The following is a 23423-nucleotide window of genomic DNA, read 5'->3' as shown; positions in this document are numbered from 1 at the left end:
ACTGTTGGCTGTTGACTGTTAACTATTTTAAACCGTGTTTAACTCACTAGCTATTCCGTAAAGTGTATCGTCGTGAAAATAATAATAGTGTAATACATGGATCTATGTATATCAAAAAAGTTCGAGACTGAGAAAGGTAAACCATGCATATTAGTAAATGGTCATAAATATAGGGAATATCGTGTTTCGTTTTATGCAGGTAAAAAAGGTTATAGACGAGCGCAATATTGCTAATTGGTCGAGCGCAATTGTATTGCGTTTTTTGAATGGAAAAGCCGGGCGCAATCGTGTTACACCCCTCAATTTACCGCTTTCAAAATGTACCAAACTTATCTCGGACTCAATTTACCTAGCCCCACATTTTGGTATAAATTTTGGACTATATTGATTTTGATTTTGATCAAATCTAAATTATTTAACATTTTTTAATTTTTTTTATTACATTTTATAAATAATATTTTAATTGATTCGTGATTATATTTAATATTTATAATTGTTATTTATTTATTTACTTTTGTTAGTTGTTTAAGAACCCCTAATTAAAATATATGAATTGCATTCTGTATTTTTGGGATACAATTCGTGTATATCTTTTTACGGGACACAACTTAATTGACCCCGTTAAGTTGGGTTACATGGGAAAAAGATTGTAGGTCCCAGCTACAAAAAATAAATAAATTTAATTATGTTATTATATGTGTAGAAAGGAAATGGTCAAATACAACAGTTATGTTAAAATCCGATTTGAGTTTATTAAATCCGATATTAATTAAGTTTTTCCCATTTATTTTGTTTGTTTTGTTTGCGAAATAAATATTACTATATAATATAATAATAATGACATTTATTTTCTATTTTTTTCATTAATTTCTATTTTTTATATTTTTAATCAATATAAATGAAGTAAGTACCTATATAATAATGGTAAACGGAAAACTGCTACAGTTTTTATAAACGTGAAATACTGATATGATCCAAAATAATTAAGGTTTCCCAAAATATTATAGAGAAAGAAAATTATAAAAATATATAAACGATTATTTTTAATTTAATTTTACCGATGATCTAGGGAAACCTCAAACCACGAGTGATTGAGAGTTAAAAAACCACTATTTTAACCTGTTTTTAATTAAATATACATCAATAATGACTTAATACATATTAAAAAAAAAAAAATAAATAAATAAATACATTACAGGACAAATTACACAACGAATATGAGAGCTATTTAAATAAAGGATATAGGGCAATTTTTAAATAATATAGCATAGTATGGGGGATATTTATTATTGATCAATTGATCATAAATTGTGTATTTTATACTTATTTTAAATACCCACTACTTTGTATGTACTTATTTGTGTATCTTGTTCATTTTGATTGCTAAAATTATACTTTTATTTTTAACATATAATTCAAATTTAACTATCATCAAGATAGTGATTTATCAAAATTTATAAACATTATAAATATTTTAGGACCCTGAATATTAAATTTTGAAAAGTACCAGTAGTTCGCGTTTTTAATTTCTTTTGTTATAAATTTTATGGATCGTATCAATATCTCAACAATTTATAATAATATAATATAGTGAAATTTATTTTTATAGAGTACATAATATCATAGGTACCTATATATAAAAATAATGAAATTTATTTTTTATTTTTTTATGTATTTAGTTAGTAGTCGGGTCTACAAATTTTTTTCATGGGACCCAACTTGCCTACTACCAGTTTTTTTCCGGGACTTAATTTACCGCTTTCAAAACGGACCCAACTTATTTCAGACCCAACTTAACTAGCCCCTTATCCCTTGCTCTTATTGTTATCAAAGTCCTATTTGTCAATGACGATTTTTTTGTACCAAAAGCTGCATTAATTTATATTATTATTCTCTCCCATTTTAAATCACCAAACTTCCCTAAATTCTGATCGATATTTGATGACAATATGAATTACAATATTTAAAAAAAATCCTTTTTATTTTTAAAAAATTATTTTATCATCATTACTTATTTTTTGTATACACATCGTTAAACTATAATTCTATAATTTACTAATAAAATTAGAGCCGTACCAAGGATTTTTTTTCGGGGGTAGGGGAGCTTAATCATTTATACTTAACTCTATAGGAAAATAGGAAATAATTTAAAAACATATGTACTCATTACGCATTACTGGAAAAAAATATCTCACTTGAGATTTGGGGGGGAGGGCTTAAGCCCAAAAGCCCACCTCCTGGATACGGCACTATAGTGTATCACACTACTTAATCCATGGTTTTTTGACTGGGGCTCTATTTACAAGAGAGAGTCTAAAATTGATATTCGTAGGTTCACCGAGTGTTTTGGAACTTTTTAAAATGACCGAAAACAGTTGTTTTTTTAATAGTTTATTCTATATTTTGATGTCCCGTCATAGCTCAATTATAAATATGTTCAAATTGTTGTAATTTAAATTTAATTTAATATAATTTTTTCTTTTATTTAATTTTTATTAGTAGGTAATTTATATTTTTTTCATTAAGATAGTATAAATCTACCTATTCAATAACAGAAACATGGATATGCATATTATTATTGTTTTATTTTTGAATTTAATACTATTGATTTCAGATCAAAATAAATGGTATATCGATAATTTTAATGTGCACACGTACACATCGTGATCCACCCGTAACATTATGTAATATGTATGCATATCACATAATAATATGTACACAATCATCTATTTTAAAATCGTAATAACACAGTGTAAAAATATACTGTAGAGTATAGTAGTGTTCATACCATGTTCAGCGGGATCTTTGGGCGTTTGAACAGCGTCTTCGATTCGTTCATCGTTCTGACGTTCGTGGGATCGCATGTTACCATTGCCATCGTTCTCACTACCCACGGCTCTGTCCGCCGGTCCCTCGGCCAGCGCAGTTACCATGCCTAACGGTCAGCCAATCAAATTCTACCGTAACAAGCTAATAAAAATAAAGCTATCGAACGCTTAAAAGTTATGTAGAAAAAACAATAAAAAGAAAAAAATAGGTAGAAATAAAATTCAAAAAACTATCTGGCCTCTTACAGAGGTTGGGAAACGATAAATTCACGTCACCTACTTGTTCGTTTTAATATTAATTTACAATAACGGGATAGAGTGCCCGACGACATAGGTAACTAATTCCTAACGATAAAAAAAAAAAATAATAATAATGATACCTAATAATAACAAACAAAACAAACAAACACAATTCTTGCAAGTATGCCCTGCAATACGATCTCTGAACAGTTTGAACATTATACCCGAATAGCAAATATTGCGAATTTTCTATTCAATAATATTGTAACTAATGTCATATTATGTTGATCTACATTTATTATTATGGCACTTATAATACAAAATAACAGTATAATTACTCTACGATTAATATACAGCTATTTGTATATAACGGTATTGTCAACGTATGACGATTAAATATGGTTAAAATAATAATAATAAATACGCTGATAACATATTTATGTAACTTATATACACCTACATTTACATAATAACAATATAACACATAAAGATATTTTCTAAATTTCGATTTTACCAAAATAATAATGATAGTAATAATAATAATAAAAAAAAAAATTGAACTGTATAATATACAGCATTATTATATTATTAACAAAAGCGAAATTTTGAAGTCTAATTATAATAATATAATATATCATAATAAATTATAAGTAATATAGATAGTCATTAAGCAAATCATATACTCACAAATTATAAAATCAGACTTTGTTAATACTGGTGATTTTTCAGAAGAATTTCCGCTATCTGATGTAGGAGATTGTAGTGGAAGAAACAAACTCTTTTGGAACCTATACATACAAAATAATATATATGGGTTATTGATAATTATACGTGAATTTTTATTTTACACTTAGTTTTTATTTATTATATATTATTAAAAATTAAGATATTATTTACTTTTGAATAGATGGGAAAAAGAGTGATGGTTTGCAAAATTGATCATAATAGTCATCAGTTTGAAAAAAACTATTAGGTAATGATCTTTTGGAACCTTGAGTTTCTTGTGGTTTTATTTCGTTTTTATCTAATTTGGTTTCATCTTTTGAATCTTTTGCGTGTAATTATAAAATTTAAATTGATTATTTATATAAATGTATAGTATATTAGTATAAAAATATTATAATATAAATAAATTAAGCAATTACATAATATGGTAACAGATTTATTAGGTGGTATTGTTGGATTATTTAGATGGACAGTAGTTTGATTAATTTCTTTCTTGATGTCACTAAAAAAAATTAATATTATTTGAATAAAAAATAATAACTACTTATATGTACTTATTTGTTTTATACCTATTGATTCCATCGGGCCTTAAAAATACATCGTTACTTAAATTGTCATTGGTGTAATACTGGTTTTCATTGAAGTCGTTGAAATCTGTAATAATATAAACATTACATATTGTTTATTTATCGGTTAAAATAAAAATAATTTTGTTTCATACACTGATGAACGGATTCCAATATATCAGGCTGAGAAAAATCTTGATTAAAATTGTTATTCGAACCTTGAACAGTTTGATACCACTGACACAGTAAAACTGCTGTATCTTTGTGTCCTTTTTTACAAGCCCACATCTAGGAAAACAGAATTAAAAAAAATAATAATTACAAAATATAATTGCAATAAAGTGACATTTTATTAAATTCGCTGCTGGTAAAATATTTACCAGCGGCGTATATCCTTCACGATCTTGTTTTGACACATTGACTTCCATTTCTAGAAACAGTGATACGTTTTCTAATTTCCATTGAAGTAGTATGCATACAAGTCTAAAACCAAATCAAAAGTTAGAAAAATTAATTGAAAAAGTTTTAGCGGTTGTTAATTATATTGTTTAATCTTACTTAGAATATCCCAAAAATGCGGCCATATGTAAAATTGTGGTTTCGGTTTCTAATTGCTTGACATTGCATTCAGATTCAGATTTCCATTTAAGCTGTTTCATTTTTTCACAGTAATTTACAAGCTGGTCTTCAAAGTTAGGCTTGCTAAACATAACGATACTATCCTTCTAAAAAAAAAATAAAACCTGTTACCTCGTTATCCTAAATTGTTTACTTCCAATATTATATATACTAATGATTGGTTTGTTTGTTGATTGTTCGGATGCTGTAAGTAATCTTCAACGGAGTCAAGTTTTTGTAGTAAATGAAACTTGAGTAGAGACGGTGTATTTGACATTGCTAACGAGGAAATGGTTAGTGGGAATTCGTGTTGACGGTATTCAAATATCGCGGTGGTTGATACTGGCCTGCCATCAATGACTACTTGTAATGTAACAGTGCCTATATCATGAGCTGCAAAAAAGACATTTTTTTTTTTTTAACCTTGAGTACATAATAAATAAGGAGTTCTAGAAATTTAAATTTTAACATTTCCGTCAGTTTTGATGTTCTAACTGAATGGTTGTTTGATTTTTTAACTATGATTAATTTGATTTTAATGAATAATCAATTTTTTTATTTTATCAATAAAATTTGGTACAATGCATAGAACTTATAGGTACTAGTATAGTATAAGGTATATGGTACAATGTTAGAAATATGTAGATAATAGTATTTAAATTGATTAACAATCATTGCAACAATCAGTAGTTCAGTGATTTTAATGTTGTGAATAATAATATCTTCTTATTTAAATAATGTATTTTCAACATATTGAAATTTCCACCACATATAATAAAATACCTACTAACATTATAATAAAAACTAAAAAATGTTACTGATTCATAATCCTTACATTAAGACATTTTTATATAATCAACACGAAAATTGAATAAATACCGATTGATTAAAATGTATAAACATGTCAATTTTTAAATTTTTAGTATCCATATATTTCATAATATAACATAAATATATATGATACTAGCTGAACCCGTGCACTTCGTAGCCCATTAAAAATCCAACCTCTTACATGGTCCATACTGTGAGTTAATTCGTTTCATGTGATGATGCTAGCAGTATATTTTATACATAACGATAGATAGTGGTTGAAATATATTTCAATCGTACAACGATATTCAATTTTGTAAATCATTATGTAATTTTCTTTGTTCTATCAATATAATTCTGACAATTTAAATATTAAATTGAAAGATATTTAGGCATATCACTTTCTAACTTAGCCTATCTTCTGCCCATAGGTCTAATAAAACTCTGTACAAAATTTCATCGCAATCGGTCCAGCCGCATAGGAATGCATATAGGATATATATATATATAGCTATCTCTGTTTATCTTCGATTTCTGTTTATCCTTTATTTGAACGTTTAACAATATATACATAATTTATACATTTTTTCAATAATCACGCTTGAATAAACACTGCAATTATAATCATATCAAATTTCGTTGCAATTGGTCCATCAATTGGAATTGGAATGCATACGAAAAATGCATTCTCGTAAAGAATAAACAAACAGAAATCTATTTTTATTTTCTTATTAATGCCCATTAAAAATACTAACGCTTATGATTTAGTAATTTACTTATATAACACATTTAGTTATTCTTTACTTGAATTAGGAAACGGTGTAAATCAAATAGCAACCCCAATGTGATACAATTTAAAACAGTTTAAAAAAAAAATTGTATTAACTAGGAATATTGAATTATATTCAAGTTATATACTTATATCACGTTCACGCGTGATGCTTTGACGAAGAAAAATAGGGATTCATTTTTATAAAGAGAGATAATACTTCTGTAATATGTTGATAACTTATGTATTTATCTACAAGACGAATAAAAAAAATTTATTTTTTATCCTCATCATTTTTTAAGTAGGTAATTATTTCGTAATATTATTGCTTAGATAATTGCTATATTATAGAAATACAATACTTATATATATATTAATTTTAATAATAGTAAATTATCTACCTGGACAGTAACATCGTAAAACACCTCCTTGAATCAAAGTGCTCGGAACTGTAATCGTATCAAACATAACAGTGTACGACGAGGAAGAAAACCAAGGACCCGTGATAAGTACCTTAACACCTCCCTATAAATAAATTTTGTAAAATAAAATAGCTTATAATATAAATATCATCCACAAACCTCGGGAAACGCCCACTCAGGACAGTAATCAGTTATTTGTAATACATCCATGTCTAATTGTGTTTGACCATGTGGCTGCATATCCTCGGAATTTGCTCCTATTTCCGTAACCAGATCTGTAAAACAATATTACATATTCAACTAAACATTAGTACAAAATATAAATTCATAAGTAGATCATTTCGTGCTGATCATCATCAGAAACGTACTTGAAGCATGTTGCGTTGCTTGTTCCAGGATATCAAGTTCTTGGAAGTCAGTAAGCATATCAAATGCATCAAGACTTACAAATACATCGTCTCCAGTACCGTTTAGATTCTTATTACTATGATCGTCATCCAATCTGTACACAATACAATTATTATATAATAAATTATGACAGCGGTGTATCAAACGAGGTGAAGTATTCTGTGTCTAATACCTCTCCTCCTCAGTAATATTTATTCACAAAGTAGACATATTTACTGTAAATACATTTGAGATATTTTCAAAGTATCTATATTGTCATAAAATGGTTCTACTTCATAGTTGATCTTATTATTTTCAAGATTGACCACTACTACAGTGTGTAAATCCTCATTAGTTTTATTTTAATGTAAAATAAAAGCATCCCTAAAAAATCCTGTTCATGCACTTTAATTATTATCTTAAATTATGAATATCGTCCATAATATGTAAAATTTTGAGTGATTCTACAAAGGATCGCAAATGAGTATCGAAGATATTATAGTAGGTAACATAATAATATATTTAAAATCAGTCATTATATTGAAGTTTGTGATAAAACACTGCCTATTCAATGTTTATCCAAATGTATTGTGATTTTACCTTAGTAATTGATCAGCACTGGTGCACGATACAGGCATATTGGCTGAAAGTGTCTGTTGTATATCGTCGTGAGACAAAGTTAACGTGACATCATAGAATTCCGATTTCACGTGGTCTGACTGTTCTTTTAGATGATCTTGTCCGTGGAATAAATGTGCAGTATGCTCGTCTTGATTTTGAGAAGTGTGATATGTTTGTTTTTCGTTATACACGTGGATCACTTCGTCTGAACCTTGTGGTTTATATGATATCATTGTAGTGGGAATGTGATTATTGTCCGTTACGTTGATTGGTGGTTGTCTATCGTTTAATATTTGGTTGTTATCTCTCTATCATAAAAATAAATCACGTTATAATAGTTTGTTATGCAGTTATTTAAATAATAAAATTTAAAGAACAGTCGAAAATAGTTAAGAAACAATAATATCACTAAAGAACTTTTTTTTTTTAAATGAAATTTGTGATTGTTTTACGAAGAAAATTACTATTAACACTTAAAATAACCATTGAAAATACAAAAATATATTATGAACTGTAATTTTCTATTTATTTGTTTAAAATTTCAAATGTACAATTTTTTTTCTATACTATGTTTACTTAACATTTAAAAAAAAATATAGATTATTGTTAAAACATGATTTTCTTGTCACTACTCTTAGAAAAAAATAATGGACCTGGATAAGATACTTACACAATCGTGCTTGAGAATTATTTGTTGTTGTTGTGGTTGCGATTGCTGTTGTTGTGGTTGATTGAGAAAATCCCTTGTGGGATTTGACAACAAGTTGTTGTTTATTGTCGGGTTCAAGGAGGTTTGCCCACTTTGTGCCTGTTATTAAAATTCATATTTTCATTAGTATTTTAATTCTATGGGAATTAAGTATCATAGTTCCTTTAATATTAAAATTCACTAATTAATCACTAATTAGTGTATTCTGCAATATTATAACGTGACTTGTGAAAACATAAGTTCATTTTCACTTTTTACGATAGAAGGAATGAAATATTTTGTATCAGTTTTTCATCGTGTGTACCTTATGACTGACGTGATTAGCGATCATTAATGTGTTCATCGTGGTCCTGGACGAATTAATGTGGTTGTTGGAGAGTAATATTGTACCGGGGCGCGATCGATTCCCAGTCGTCGATGACACCTGCAAAGCGTCGTTACCACGAAATACAAGTTAACCTCGGAGTTTTTACAATAAATTATGTTATAATTAATCTGATGATCATGGTTTGCGACTTAAAGCATTTGATAGTTTTTTTTTATTTGAAATGAAATTTAGTCGAGTGCTAGTTTATGTGACGTTTCAAGTATGACAGTAACATGTTACTGTACTATTATTCTAGTTTTATCTGTTTTATTTTTTCTATTTTGTTTGCATATTTTTACGTGACATTTTGACGATGTATCTGAAAGCTTCGCTGACAAAAATGAATTGGTTTTTGTGGTTTAAAAAAAAATATAGTCAACTATACTTATAATATAACTCAAGTCTTAGAATGTTATATAAGGATAAATGTGGTTGTGGTATTTTATTTTTTTTAGGGAATAGAGTTGTGACCTACTTTATTTTGTTTTAGTATGAGAGAGATATTACTATTTTTATGAATATTTTTTTTATTATGTATTTTAATGTTTTTTAAATAATTTAGTGCATAATATAATATTAATATCGCTGATTTTAGATACTTAAGTCCCGAACTCTGGAACTAGGATGATAAACATGATAATTTTGTAACTACTTATACTATTTTTGTTACCTGATCTATTTCTAGTCTATTATAATTATATACATTTTTAAGAACGCACCTGATTACTGTCTGACGGCGAAATCCGTCTGATCGGGCGCGAGCACGATTGTCCGTCCGCGCACGTGGAGTCCGGACATCCACATTCCAGCGTTCGGCTAAGTAATGTCGCTCTGGCGTTCTTCTGCCACTCCATCAGTTGTGTAACCATAGCCGCTACACACTCGGCCGTCTATCGGATAACGTAGTACAATAATTCATAAGTTCTTTGGGTTCAATTGTGGTTTAGTTGTAGTGCATACATAATTTGGTGTCATATGTTATTCATATGATATGATATAGATAGCGTGGCACATAATTTTTCCTGTTTTCTTATTTGACATTAACGTAGGAAAACGGTAAAACGCAGTAGTCTAATTTGTATGTATTATATAGGTCACATTGTCAAAGAAAAACGCCTTAATCACAATATTATTCAATTCTATTCGAGCTTTGTTGTAAATCAGATTTGAATTACCACGAGGTTGCAATCGTTGGGTTCGAACTGGAATCATGGCGGTCATAACTATACATAGATTGTATACAGAGCTTTTTAAAATATACTAGCAGACCTCAAGCGAATTGTATGATATTTCACCAATGATGGGATGTTCAAAATCTTTCATTAATTTACTATACTTAAACACAATGGTATATTCATTAATTAGACCAATGTTAGTATACTGTTGAAATTAATTGTTATCATTAAATTGTCTCCTTTGTTATGGAAAATGACTTGGAATAAACAAGTGGCAATTACTATACCTGTACTGTATATACCAACACAGGTGGTTAATTATTTCTGTGTACATTGATGAAGTTAATTTTTGAAATTTAAACATGGTGTATTAAAATATTGTTTATTTGTACGTGTTTGTTTTTCAAATTTGTCTATTTCACTTAATAAAAAACAAAACTGAAATTAGAAATCAAAAACTTGAAGAACTCTATGAAATCTCCATGCTTAGTTGAATGCAAATATGATTGAAAAGTAAAAACTACAAACTACTATAACATATAATATGTTAATATGTTGTAGATGGTACCTATACAAGCTAATATCAATCTGTATGTGCAGTTTTTAAATTATTTAAAATCATATTAGTATTCATTTGTTGTATTAAATCACAGTATAAAGTATAATATATAGTTTCAAATAACATTTAACATGGAATAATTTAATTTACTGTATCCATTATTCCTTTGTAGGAATAAAAATCTAATAAATGTTAGTTTAAATTGTAAAATAATGTCAGGTAAAACATGTATGCTAATGACATGGATTCAAAAAAAACTCGCGATAACTTTGAAAAGCAATATTAAAAGTTAAAAATATGTATGAAGTAGAATGGCCGTATTTTAGATTTGAAAAGTTTGATGTGACGACTTTGTGTTGTTTGCATGTTAAGTATTGTATACAAGTATAAAGTATCGGAAATTTTTTTGTCTGCTTGTTTTTTATCAGTTTAAATAAGTTGATTGCATTTGGTCGTATAAACATTTTCTTTTTTTTAATATCAGATAACATTTAGTTTGCTTATCTTAATTTTATATTATCATACATTCCAATCAATTTATATATATATATATATATAATATCTTACAAATTTAACAATTAAAAAATAAAATTTTATATCCCATCTGAAGTTATTACAAATTTTAAATTAATTTAATACATATATCTATATTTATAAATCAAAGCCTCTAATTTTTTTAGCAAATACTCATTTTTATATGAACTACATATATAGTTTTCTATAAAACTGATTTTTATCATTTTTATAACGACAACACGATTTTTTCAACAATATATTATGATTATTCATTTTAAATCTTAATGTCATATTTTACGATTAGATTTAATTTCTTCAAACGTTTCTTGCCACAAGTTAAATGGTATTAGATTTATATTTGGACATAGAGTTTCATACAATTTTATACATCAGCATCAACAGCCACATTTTTCAACTGAATATGTATGGATAATTCTTTAGTTAAGTATAAAAATCAGTATCATGTATCTTTTCAAATTATAATTGAAATGATCATATAGAAAACTTTGTACTAACAATCATACTATAAATTTCGCCAATATATTTAATTAATACCCATTGATTATTATAGAATTCTAAAAACTGATATAAAATTATTTAAAGTTTAAGTAAACAAATTCACTGAGAATGTTTGAGCACACATAACTAATTTTATTGGTTTCAATTTAAGTCTTATTTTAGTACTGGTAATTATTAATTAATAATATATTACCTATGGGTCATATTTATATTTATTTTTTAGTATTCATATTTTGGAAATTCAGTTTATTTACTTTAATGTTAACTTCTGAAATAGCATATTTTAAGGATAAATATTTATTAACAATAACGACATCATTTTGATTCTTCTTAATTTTGTGTGTCATTTAAAAATAATAATAACATTAAAAATAAAATTATATTGCACTACGATAACATGACTGGAAATTTCGCAGTTGAACATTATATAATCTGTACAATTAATTAATACAGTAGATTGTAAAATATTACGTTATTTTTTGTCTGATTTATGATGAGGATTACTCATTTCAGAATGCTGTTTTTATATTTTTATATAATGTGTTTTGACGTTTATAATACATTTCTTTAGTATAAAATGGTATTTTAATTAATTTTTGAAAAGGTACTAATACAGTTCATTCTGTTTATGTATTATACCAAAACGTAATTCATTTATCAATAACATATTGTTTAAAAATAACTTTTCAGATATATAGTTTTTGACTGTAAATTAAAAAAAATATGTATATATTATGGCTAAGATGACTTAACCAGACTGTTAATAAAAGTTTTTCAAATTTAATATTAATTTGTTTTTAGTTTAATGTGACCACACTATTAGCGTCACTGTCCAAAACTGAAATCCATTAAAAATAAATCATGTGTCGAAAGAAAAAGTTATTTTCTGATCGATTGAATCGTAATTTTAATAAATAAGTTGCTATATTATTTTAAAATTATTTAATTTATAAACTACAATATAATATATCGATTGTAACAATTTGAATGAATTTTCTGCAGTGCATGTTTGTATACATATTTATATTTATATATATATTTTTTTTTTTTTTGTAAGGAGTACCCGCGGCAACATAGGCCATTGGGTGTGGGGTGGTACGGTAGGGGTATTTGTTTGTAGGTTTTTAAGTGAGTAGGTATGTAACACGTGTTTGTGTATGTGTGGCAAGGATATGTTGCTAAAAATCCCAGGTGGTCACCCATCCAGGAGCTAGCAACTGCGGCCGGTACGTACGCTCAGTGCGTTTCCGCAGATTGAGCGTACGACCGCGCCTCACCAAGCCACTATATATTTTTAAATAGGTATTCAACTATGGAAATGAATCTGAATTCAAATAAATGTATACCTAGTTAAAATATAATAGTTTTTATTTTATTTCAGATATAAAAAATATACATTTAAATGGATAAATTATAATATATACATTCAATTAATATTGTATGTGTTCAGTTACAATGTATCGTGTACTACGTTACGTGTAGGTACTAGAGGTGTTTATTATATTTTAAACGGGCTCGTTGGCCTAATTTAATTTTGTTTGAAGCACTACAAGTACTTACCGATACTTCCATTTCGTTGTTAAGGTCAGGGTCTTCTTCGTAAACTGAAAAGATAAACAAACAAAAGATATTTTTACAGTAAGGAGAAATAATTTTATAAGTCAGTGAAATAGTCAAATTGCATAGGGCCACTTACACATGGGTTTTAACTGAGATAGTAATTCGTCTTTCGTCCACTCTTTACGATCAGCCCACAGTGCAAGGCTTGGCGAAATAACCGATAATTTGTTGTCATCCGGATACGGTACATTCAAATAATGCACCAACACCATATCAGGATTCTATTGATAACCGGAATTAGACATGCATTATTAATAAAATTGATTATAATTATTATATATATTAAAAAAACCGTATCATCGTTATTACGTGCATTTGAGTTTTAATTTTTAATTTCTATGGTTTCATAATTATAAAAAAAATTGTTTTTATAAGATTTATAACAACTTATGTCTTATATCTTTAACACGCTTTGTCGTAGCTAATCGATAAGTAGTTACGTATGGTTTGTATTGAAATAAAATTTGTATCAAGTACCCCTTACTTACTTTGCACATTTTAATAAACGTACCAAAGAACTTATCGTAATTCGTATTGGTTTAAAAAATCCAATTATGACATTCAAAACGTAGCGAGAATTTATGTTTTATTGTACCTATGTATAATATGTATTCTAAAAACTACTGTGATAGGTTGATATACCTATTGATATTATTTTATCCTAAGAAAATTGTAAAATTTTTCCGTCTCGTAATATTTACTTGAGAACAGTAAACCATGCGTAATTTTAATCCTCACTAAGATGTATAAGTGACATCTAAGTATAACTTTCAAGTATATTTGATGATTTAAAATTTTTGAAATAATATTCATGGCGAAAAAAGACAGATAGGTCTTAATATTGTATGAAATACTCACTTGCAACAACCAGTAACACCTTCTGTGAAATGTCGGAAGTATCGCTGAATGTACATAGCACCCGTAAATGCACTAAAAAAATATAATGATTGTATTATTATTTAATAGAGATTCGTTAAGTTTAGGGAACCCTTAAAAATAGAATGAACAAAGGAAAAAAAATACCAAACCTAGACAAATTAATTATTCTTTCTTGTACCATTATATATTTATTTATCGATGTAAATTATTGAAATTTGTTGTAAATATTGTAATTAATTACGTTTACCAATTATTCTAAATGTAAAATATTGTTATCATCTTATCAATAGCTTTGATGATCGTGTATGTCAGGAACACTTTACAATAATTATTATAATAAAGTAGAATAAACAAAAGTAAAATTTCTTTCCTGTGGCATGATTCATAATACGTCGCTGTACATGTATTGTTCCCAAGTATGGTTTGATTTGTCAAATTGTAATCAATACAGATCACAGGTGTACAATTGCATCATTGTATTATAATTATATAGGTAGGTAGTTAAAACAATTATACATTATAATACAGCATACTATTAGCTAAACCAGTATTGTCACATTAATTTGTCATGTGTTTTGAAATAAAGAGTATAAGCGTTTTTTGATTGCTTACTTGCTGTTTATTACAAACGATTAGAAATGCGATGACGGTAGACACGTTTTCGATGGCACGTGCGAAAAGCAAAAATTATATCATCAAATGTATAGAGTAAGACGATCAAGTTAAGTACACAATTATAAATCAAGAAAACTTTCTGTCTTAAGCTTGAAAGCAAATCGTATTGATTTAACAGTGATAAAGTCTGTTTTAAGAGGGTACTTGAACGAGTGGTTTTTGCTATAAGTTTTAGCACCTCACGTTAGAAAAAAAAATAGGAAACAGTTTCAAAAATCATATTATTTCATAGCATTTAAAAGCATTTTGTTTCATAAAGAAATACGCGCGGATTTCTTGGAAGTAAAGCGCGATAAAGGTATGCATAATATGAAATATGCACCTTATAAGTTAATAAATGTCGTGGTCAAGCATATGATAATTGGGTAGTAAAAATAAATGATTCAGTAATATTTTCAGAAAACTTTAGATATTATTTTGTTGCGCACACTACTCATAGCCATAATTTACATCATGGAGATTTTGTATGACCCGGCCATACCAGCTGCTATGAATAATTGTTTTGTATAATTCAAAGACCAACTATTTTTTCTGCCTCTACTGAGATCTATAAAATAAATATATAGTCCTTCTGAAATTCGTTGTTAGACTAAACAATAATTTTTTTCCCTGGGCCTCGCAAATCCTAAGGACAACCCTGGTGAAAAGTGACGAAACTTAAATTTAATTTTAATCTCAAAGTTAAACTTTAAGCAGGAGCTATAGTTTTAGATGGGTAGATTATGTGTGAGTAATAGACGGGTTTGAAAAAGGACCGTAAGTATAATTGTATCTATATTATTATGTTTGATGATAATTTTTGTGAGAAATTTTACATAATATTGTATTCTAATGAGATTAAGCAAAGAAATATATCAAAGATTAAATAGGTATTAAAATATGTAGCGATTATGCTTGGTTCTGCTTGATCTATTAAACAAATTGTATTTTTAAACGAGTAGAAAAACAAATTTGTTTATAAGTAAAAAGTTTAATAACAAAAAAAAAAAAACCATCATAACTATAATAACTTAGTCTACACACAGGAAATTACTTAAATGCACTGACTGCAGCTCATAAACAACATTTACGGACAGTTAAATTTCTGTGAATTCGTGACGTGTACTTGTACTTATATTATTATCATGCTAGGTACTTTGGCGACCGGCGGTTCTGGCTGGTCCATCGCTAGAAAATCGCAATTAGCATCTTTGAAATCATTGTACGTGAAATTGTAGTAATTTTAATTGGATACGGGTCAGAAGACGGACAGGAATCGACAGAATACGTGACTTTGGATGTGAAGGCGTTGCACTCGTTCACCATGACATTGCATACAGTTGACACGGCCAAGCGCGGCATTAAATCCCTATAGACCACGCACAATAGGCATTGTATTAAATCTTAAAGTTTAGAGTCCAAGTTTGGAGTTTCCCGAGAAACTTGAGCAGTGTCTTACTGTCTTGGAGTAATTATAAGAATTCGTTCTGGCAAAGAACATCATTTTTTCTACCTAATTTAAGTGTCGCCGTACACGGGTGCACAAATGTACACGCCACTGCAGTTTTGGACTCGAGGCGAATACTATATAGATATTATATTAATTGTGTCCCCAATCCAAATTCAGTTTAATCAAACAAGTTTTGTTTCAGTTTACAAACAAAATTATGATGTACACGTTGAGCCCCCGGCATGCAAAGTACAAGTACAACTAACTTCTTTATAGGTTGTCATACTAGCTTATTAACAGCTACGTCACATCCATATATAGGTGTGCGCAGACTATAGTAATGAAGTAGGGTTATCTATAGTCACTCAGAAGTTAAGCTGAAATTGGACTCCTTGCCAAATATCTTTATAAGTTATAACACTATTAATAACAAATTTAAGATAGCACCCGTACAAACGAATTTATAAAAACTAATCAACTATTTTTCTTGTTTTATTATGTATATCAAATTATTTTAGAAAATTAAACTTTTTAGCCGTCAAAGAAACAAAAAATGAAAGATGTCTCCGTCCAGAGTCATAGATATGATTGAAACTATATTAAAAACATTTTTTCTGTGATTCACTATAGTTTACTGGCTATTAGAATTTATACTTCACTATAATACTGTCGTGTGCTCTGGTTTAAAGATATATTCATAGTTATGGGTTCATGATTTGAGATAGATTTTATAATAGTAGGAATTCTAAATATTATTGTTCAATTTTGAAATAACATACACCAAAAATGATTTAGTTAGACATAATCTATTTTGAATTGATATAACTTTGTGTTTGTTAAAATTTTGTTAATCGCAAGATAGTTGATGGTATTTGTGTTGTGGTAAAGATATGGGTTCTTAAGAAATCTATCAACAGTTTGTAGCTCAGCCATCGTAAAACCCTTACAATTGTCATAAATGAAAATAAATATGTTCAATGTTGTAATGGAAAATAAAAATAAAAGACGTTTTTGAAATCTACCTCAATTGCTGTTAATAATGGTTTGGGAGGACGTTTGATTTATATGGGACCTTTCAACTATTTGTTTGATGGTGTAAAATAATTTTCTGTCATAATAAATAACCATAATAATAACAATCGCCACTAGTTTGGTTGCACGCAATTATTGCTTTCCAAGTAAAATTCGTATAGTAAGTTATGTCAAAACGTGTAAAATAATAATGATAATTCTATCCTCGTCATCATAATCATAATATTCAACATAGAATTATATTATAATTTATTGACACGTATATAATTTATACATACGTTTTATATAAAATATAAACAATAATTGAAAAATGTCACACGGCCGACCGACCGGCTTGCATACGTCCGGTCGTCTGGCCGATCGTCTGCACGTACGGTATACAGAGATTGTGATAAACGGTAGTGTATATATGCAGTCTCGGTGGTACGTGCGGGTGGTGGGTGAGATGATAGGATGGGTGTGGGGATGACGTTGAGCAGAAGTGGTCGAAAGGACTAAGGAGTGCACGTCACGTAACAACGAAAGAAAGAAAAACGTCAATGAGACATTTACATTTTCCAACAAGACGTTCGGTACGGACAATGAGAGTTATTTTTGCGTACAGTGAAATTATTGTGGACTGCGAATATGTATTATAATATTATATTGTTGACATAATAGTAAAAATATGATGTGATAGAGCTAACGAACGTAAAATACGGTAAGATGGCATAAAATAAGTATAAATATGATTTATATAAAAAAGATTGTGAATATATTACCTTAAACTGCAGTATGACCGTTCAGGAAATATGTGGTTTTGTTAAACAATGAAAAATCGTTTTTTTTTAGGGCAGGGAAAAACATCGAAACGTACATTAGTTGCACACTTCAGGTATTTAGATAAATATATGAGAACAACTAACTCGAAACCATATTTTTATATTTTTTTGCGGCCTAATAATATTAATTCTATGTTATGTTTATCGTCACGCATAATTCAGTGTCTCAGCCCACTACGGTTGACCTTCACAGGTAAATATCCGTACACGTTATCAACAAAGATTAAGTTCATTATATAACGGAAAACATAAACAATAAGACATGTTCAAAATGCAATTTTCGTGTCCAACTGACTTTGTAGGTTTAATACGGGAGACCTTCACCATTGTGTAAAAGTAGATTGGAAAATCGTTTAGCTTCATCCAAAAAAAAAAAATATCATAGTTGGTATTACTATAAAATTATGTGGAAATAGTCTTGTGATAATAAAATAATTATTAAAATAATTAGTTACAACGTCCCCCAGTCTTTGTGACAGTCAATATAAATTTTATATGTATACATTTATAAATATATATTAATTTAACAGTGCAACCGGCAATACGAGACATCTGTAAAAGTGTAATAAATTCGAACGAATCGTGTTCGACATCATGTCATCGAATATTTCACATTGATAATTAATTTATATGTAATGTCCGATTCAAAACGACGAATATTGTATTATACACTGATTGTTTGGAAATATTTATGAACTATTATGACTGCGGTGCGCCTATAATTCTGCTGAGATTGCATATCGATCCCAAATGTTCAATCATATTATATCGTTAAAAATGGGTTTGTGCGTTTTTCATTTCATCGAAAAAATGTACAACAACTAGCTGATATTTTTTATCCGAGAAAACATATTTTAAGTATTATATTATGCACATTTTAAAAGTAAAAATAAATTATTGATAAGGAAATAAGAACGGGGTAAGGCTTGAGACGCCAGTAATTAATATTTTCCAAAAGATATCATACATTATGTTTTATATATGATTATAACATAAATATTTAAAGCTTGAAGTACATATAAATAAAGATATAATATAACCGAATTATTTATCAGATTTTTAAAGTGTTATAACATTTAACGGACACGATTTATTGTGTGCGACCACATTTGTCATAAATTACAGTTTTTATTTTCCAGATTACTCAAATATCATCGACGTATTTTGCAATTTTATTTAAAAATGTATTATTATTATTTACTGTTTATTGTTTTAGCCTCAAAAGGAGGCACCAGGATATTCACAAAAGCCATTGTTTAATTGATCATAATAATATAATAAAACTTTCTCCCTACAATCGGAATTAAAAACTAACATCCGTAGAGAAGTTTTTGTCAGCCTACAGAAAAAATTAAACCCTTCTGAAATTTAAATCCAATAATATATATTTATATTATATAAATAATAAGTCCTTAATCTGAAATAGCAATCAACAAACATTTTTCTGAACCAAAAATATATAATATAATCTTTTGTCGCTTTCAATTCATGGTCCGTTACTCCGGGGCGGTCGAAGGCAATATCGTCGGAGCGTCGTAATTTACGATGACATTTTGGTATATGATGTTCTCTTTGACTAGAAAAAAGTGATTTTACCGCACAATATATGTCAAAACTTTCTAAGAATACGATTAAAAATGGAAGCAAAACCACTCCACTTGGATGATGGTGTTCTTATAGGATAGTCGGAAATCGTTTGCCAAAAAAAAAAAAAAAAAAAAAATAGAACTTTCGTTTTGAATGTGTCAGCATCATACATTATTTCTGGACAATGCTAATTTAATTTAGTGAAAGGATAACGCCAAACGTTGACTAAAATTTAAAATGGAATATGAGATTTTAATCATAAGCGATAATTTATTAAATGGAGTTTTGTCTTGAAATAAATTATAGGAAAAATTACAAATACAAATACCGTCGTTATATTATGGCAACGTAACTCATACAAAATAAATCTTCATCTGTAATATAAATTGGTGAGTTCACATTTGTTGGCTGTTTATATCACTCCTCCTCTCTCCCACCATCATACCAGTCATATCAAAATAAATACACACATCAAATAAAATAAACGAAATAGGAACATTAAATTACCTTCTTAACAAGTCATTTATTCATATAATTAACCGTTCTTAATACGAAAACTCGAAAGCTACCTACACGTCGATGTACCGAAATTGCCTATACACCGCGCCGTCCAACAGTTATAAGAAATAACAATATACAAACATACAATATTATACACAATTATTAATATTTTAATAACAATATTTTTACGACTCATAGCAAAACTGGATATGTTGAAAATTTAATGTAATATTTATCATACGTAAAGATCTTATCAAGTTATGTTTAAAATTATCTAATATCAATACAATTCTACGATTGCTATAACCAATTATAACATTTTTAAATATAATTCACGATTTAAGATAGTAATACTATCTTAAATCGTAATATAATCTAATTCTCTGTTGCTGTACAGGTTAGGTAATTGTGATGATTAAATATTTTTTGTAAAAAATGTAATAGTGATTTCAGCTGGTTTGTGTGCATTTGCATACTGATATGAGAACGAGACAACCTGAATGTTTTAAGTAATAGAATACGTTTGAAGTTTTAAATTTTTTTTTCACGTATGTGTTTAATATTACACATATAACGTTAATCACGAATAAATTGTTGCTACATTATCTACAGTTAAAAAAAAAAAAAAAAAAAAAACGAAAACGAAAATTAGATTAATAAAAAGAAGAAAAATTTTGGTAGGTTTGTAACAATGTAACGTTCATCATGGGAGATTCGTTAATTTTCTTTGGACATAGCCCTACAGAATTATTAGGACTTTGATTAACTTCTATGTCTTAGAAGCTTGAAGTTAATGCTTTTGTTGTGTAACTTCTGTCAACGGTTCTTCAGTACCTAAATTAATAATGAAATAATAAAATAAAAAATGTTGCAATCCATTCATCGCTGTTAATATTTTATATTACCATTAAATGATAACATTAAAATGTGCATGGTAGTTCGTTGTTTTATGAATGGAAATTATCCAGTATATGTTATATAAATTATTTTTATTTTTAATATTTAATACCTTTCTTAATATTACTTATTTAAATACTTGAATAAAGATAAATATAGTAAATATTTTTAATTTTAAATACAAAAAAAATCCAAAATTTAGATATACGACTTAACTATTTAAGGATAAAAATTAGTTAACTATTTACTTATTTATTTACAATAATTTACTTAATATTTGGCTAATTGGAATGTACCTAATCCTCTTCTAATTTAAACACAATGTCATATAGATATGATATAGGTTTTATGCTTAAAAGTCAATGTTATAGGTTTTGTAATAAGTTTATAATCTTAATAATAACAGCAATTATGTTTATCACAAAATAAGTCTTGGATTCAAACACCCCCCTCCCAAAAAAAAAATTAAATAAATAATAATAATAATAATAATAGAGTGTGTGATTTACACTCTGGGGAAGTAAAACTTCTTTCATAATTATTGGGTCCGTTAAATCATAAGTGAGATAGGGAAGAAGTGAAAAAAATCAGTACGAAAAAAAACACATAAAATATACACTGAAATAAATAAATAAATAAATAAAATAACATTAAATAACATTTAACCATTCAAGCGAATTCTGTCGCAGTCATACACCGTTTCATTTTTTCGTGGCGTTTCATTTTTGGTGACGATTTTTTTCTCCATCCATACCTCAATAAAGAAGTTTTACTTCAATAAAATTAAATAAAAATACAGTTTTAAATAATATTTTATTTTATAATATATTTGTAAACACCACCTTTTAAATATATATTTAGTTAAATTGTTTTTATTTTCAATATAAATAATTGTATTTGATTCCTTAGATGAGTAGAGGTACATATTTTGTATGCTTGGATTAGTTTTTTTTCGAATAACTAAACTAGAATAATATAATTATACCAATTAATTTTATATTTTCAACACAAAAAAGATAATAGCTAAGAATAAAAAATAAATTTAATTGTTTTAGGTACTTGAAGTATTATTAATTATGAATAAAAAATAACGAATAAATGGAATGAATCAAAAGGGACATCTCATAAATACATTTATTGCTTTATTGGGTAGCGTGGCTCTGTGAAAGACATGAGATTGGCCCAATGGTCCCATGATAAATCTTTGATAATAACTTCAATTGAAATAAAAATGCACGGTTTATATTTCAATAATTAAGTTCTATTCACAAATTTACAGAAGGTTTTTTAGAAATTAAAATATATGTAACAAGCGACAAGCCATCGTTTTTATGAATATTTTCATCGAACTTGTGTGGAAAAAATCTATAACGTATACATAACATTGACTTTTGGACAAAGATAATGAATTAAAAAATACACAAAATTTAAATTATTATAAAAGTAAACAATCCCTTTAATTTATTATTTGTATGGATTGTATGTTCAATATTTTATATGTTATACAACACATTGTATAACACAATGTATAGCACATTGGAATTGCAATTAAAACATATTATTTAGCCATAAATATATTATGCTTATCGTATAATTATATATCTGTTAGAATCAATTTTTTTATTCAAAATAATAACAAAATAGTGATTTATACAACGAAAACGCAGTAATATCATTTTATAAGTACTAACAAATATTATGTAAGTATCATAATAATAATATGTATTTATAACACATTTTTCCAACAAGTAAAATAAGATAACATATCGTTACTAAATATTATAATAGTAACAGATTAATAAATGTTTCATTAATTCCCGCATAGTTTCTTTGAGTTCGTTTAAAAGTTATGGTTAAGATTTAAAAGCCTTGAAAAAATTTTTCTTTTACTTTCAGTCCGGATAAGATTATATTTTAAGACGAAGAAAACAAGATAACATTATTTGCTTTTACTTACAATTATAAGCACTGTAGAACACGTCATGCGGTCATATAATATTTAAACGTTCAACAACAACCGTTAATAATGTTTAAAAGGTTTTTATTTTATTATTATTATTATTATTTTTTTTTTTTTTGTAAAAAGTAAGTTCAAGCATTAAGTGCCGATAAGACGTCGCGTCTTACACTTTGATCAAAATTGTATTATT

The 23423-nt window shown here is 27.6% G+C and overlaps 1 protein-coding gene across 4 annotated transcripts in view; it reads right to left on the bottom strand.

The window, feature by feature from the left end:
* The window catches only part of Camta (Calmodulin-binding transcription activator), a 119934-nt gene that overhangs the window by 13144 nt on the left and 83367 nt on the right, over positions 1–23423 (bottom strand). For 2 of the 4 annotated variants that reach the window (XM_089216232.1, XM_089216230.1), the window contains exons 6-24: positions 14311–14382; positions 13529–13673; positions 13393–13436; positions 9783–9953; positions 9001–9120; positions 8658–8795; positions 7967–8295; positions 7348–7481; positions 7139–7254; positions 6959–7082; positions 5151–5371; positions 4919–5085; positions 4741–4843; positions 4516–4648; positions 4364–4448; positions 4214–4296; positions 3966–4116; positions 3756–3856; positions 2789–2935 (exon numbers count right to left, since the gene is read on the bottom strand). In XM_089216232.1, coding sequence (XP_089072358.1) covers positions 2789–2935; positions 3756–3856; positions 3966–4116; positions 4214–4296; positions 4364–4448; positions 4516–4648; positions 4741–4843; positions 4919–5085; positions 5151–5371; positions 6959–7082; positions 7139–7254; positions 7348–7481; positions 7967–8295; positions 8658–8795; positions 9001–9120; positions 9783–9953; positions 13393–13436; positions 13529–13673; positions 14311–14382 — 2584 coding nt within the window. The remainder of the gene's footprint in view (positions 1–2788; positions 2936–3755; positions 3857–3965; positions 4117–4213; positions 4297–4363; positions 4449–4515; positions 4649–4740; positions 4844–4918; positions 5086–5150; positions 5372–6958; positions 7083–7138; positions 7255–7347; positions 7482–7966; positions 8296–8657; positions 8796–9000; positions 9121–9782; positions 9954–13392; positions 13437–13528; positions 13674–14310; positions 14383–23423) is intronic. The other 2 variants (XM_089216231.1, XM_089216233.1) reach the window with 2 other exon arrangements.

Source organism: Diuraphis noxia, unplaced genomic scaffold (assembly GCF_037042655.1).
Source record: "Diuraphis noxia isolate RWA-SAM2 unplaced genomic scaffold, SU_Dnox_SAM2 contig0001, whole genome shotgun sequence".
NCBI classification, from domain to species: Eukaryota; Metazoa; Arthropoda; class Insecta; order Hemiptera; family Aphididae; genus Diuraphis; species Diuraphis noxia.
Note: the sequence above shows the minus strand (reverse complement) of the source record. Positions and strands in the feature narration are given on the sequence as shown.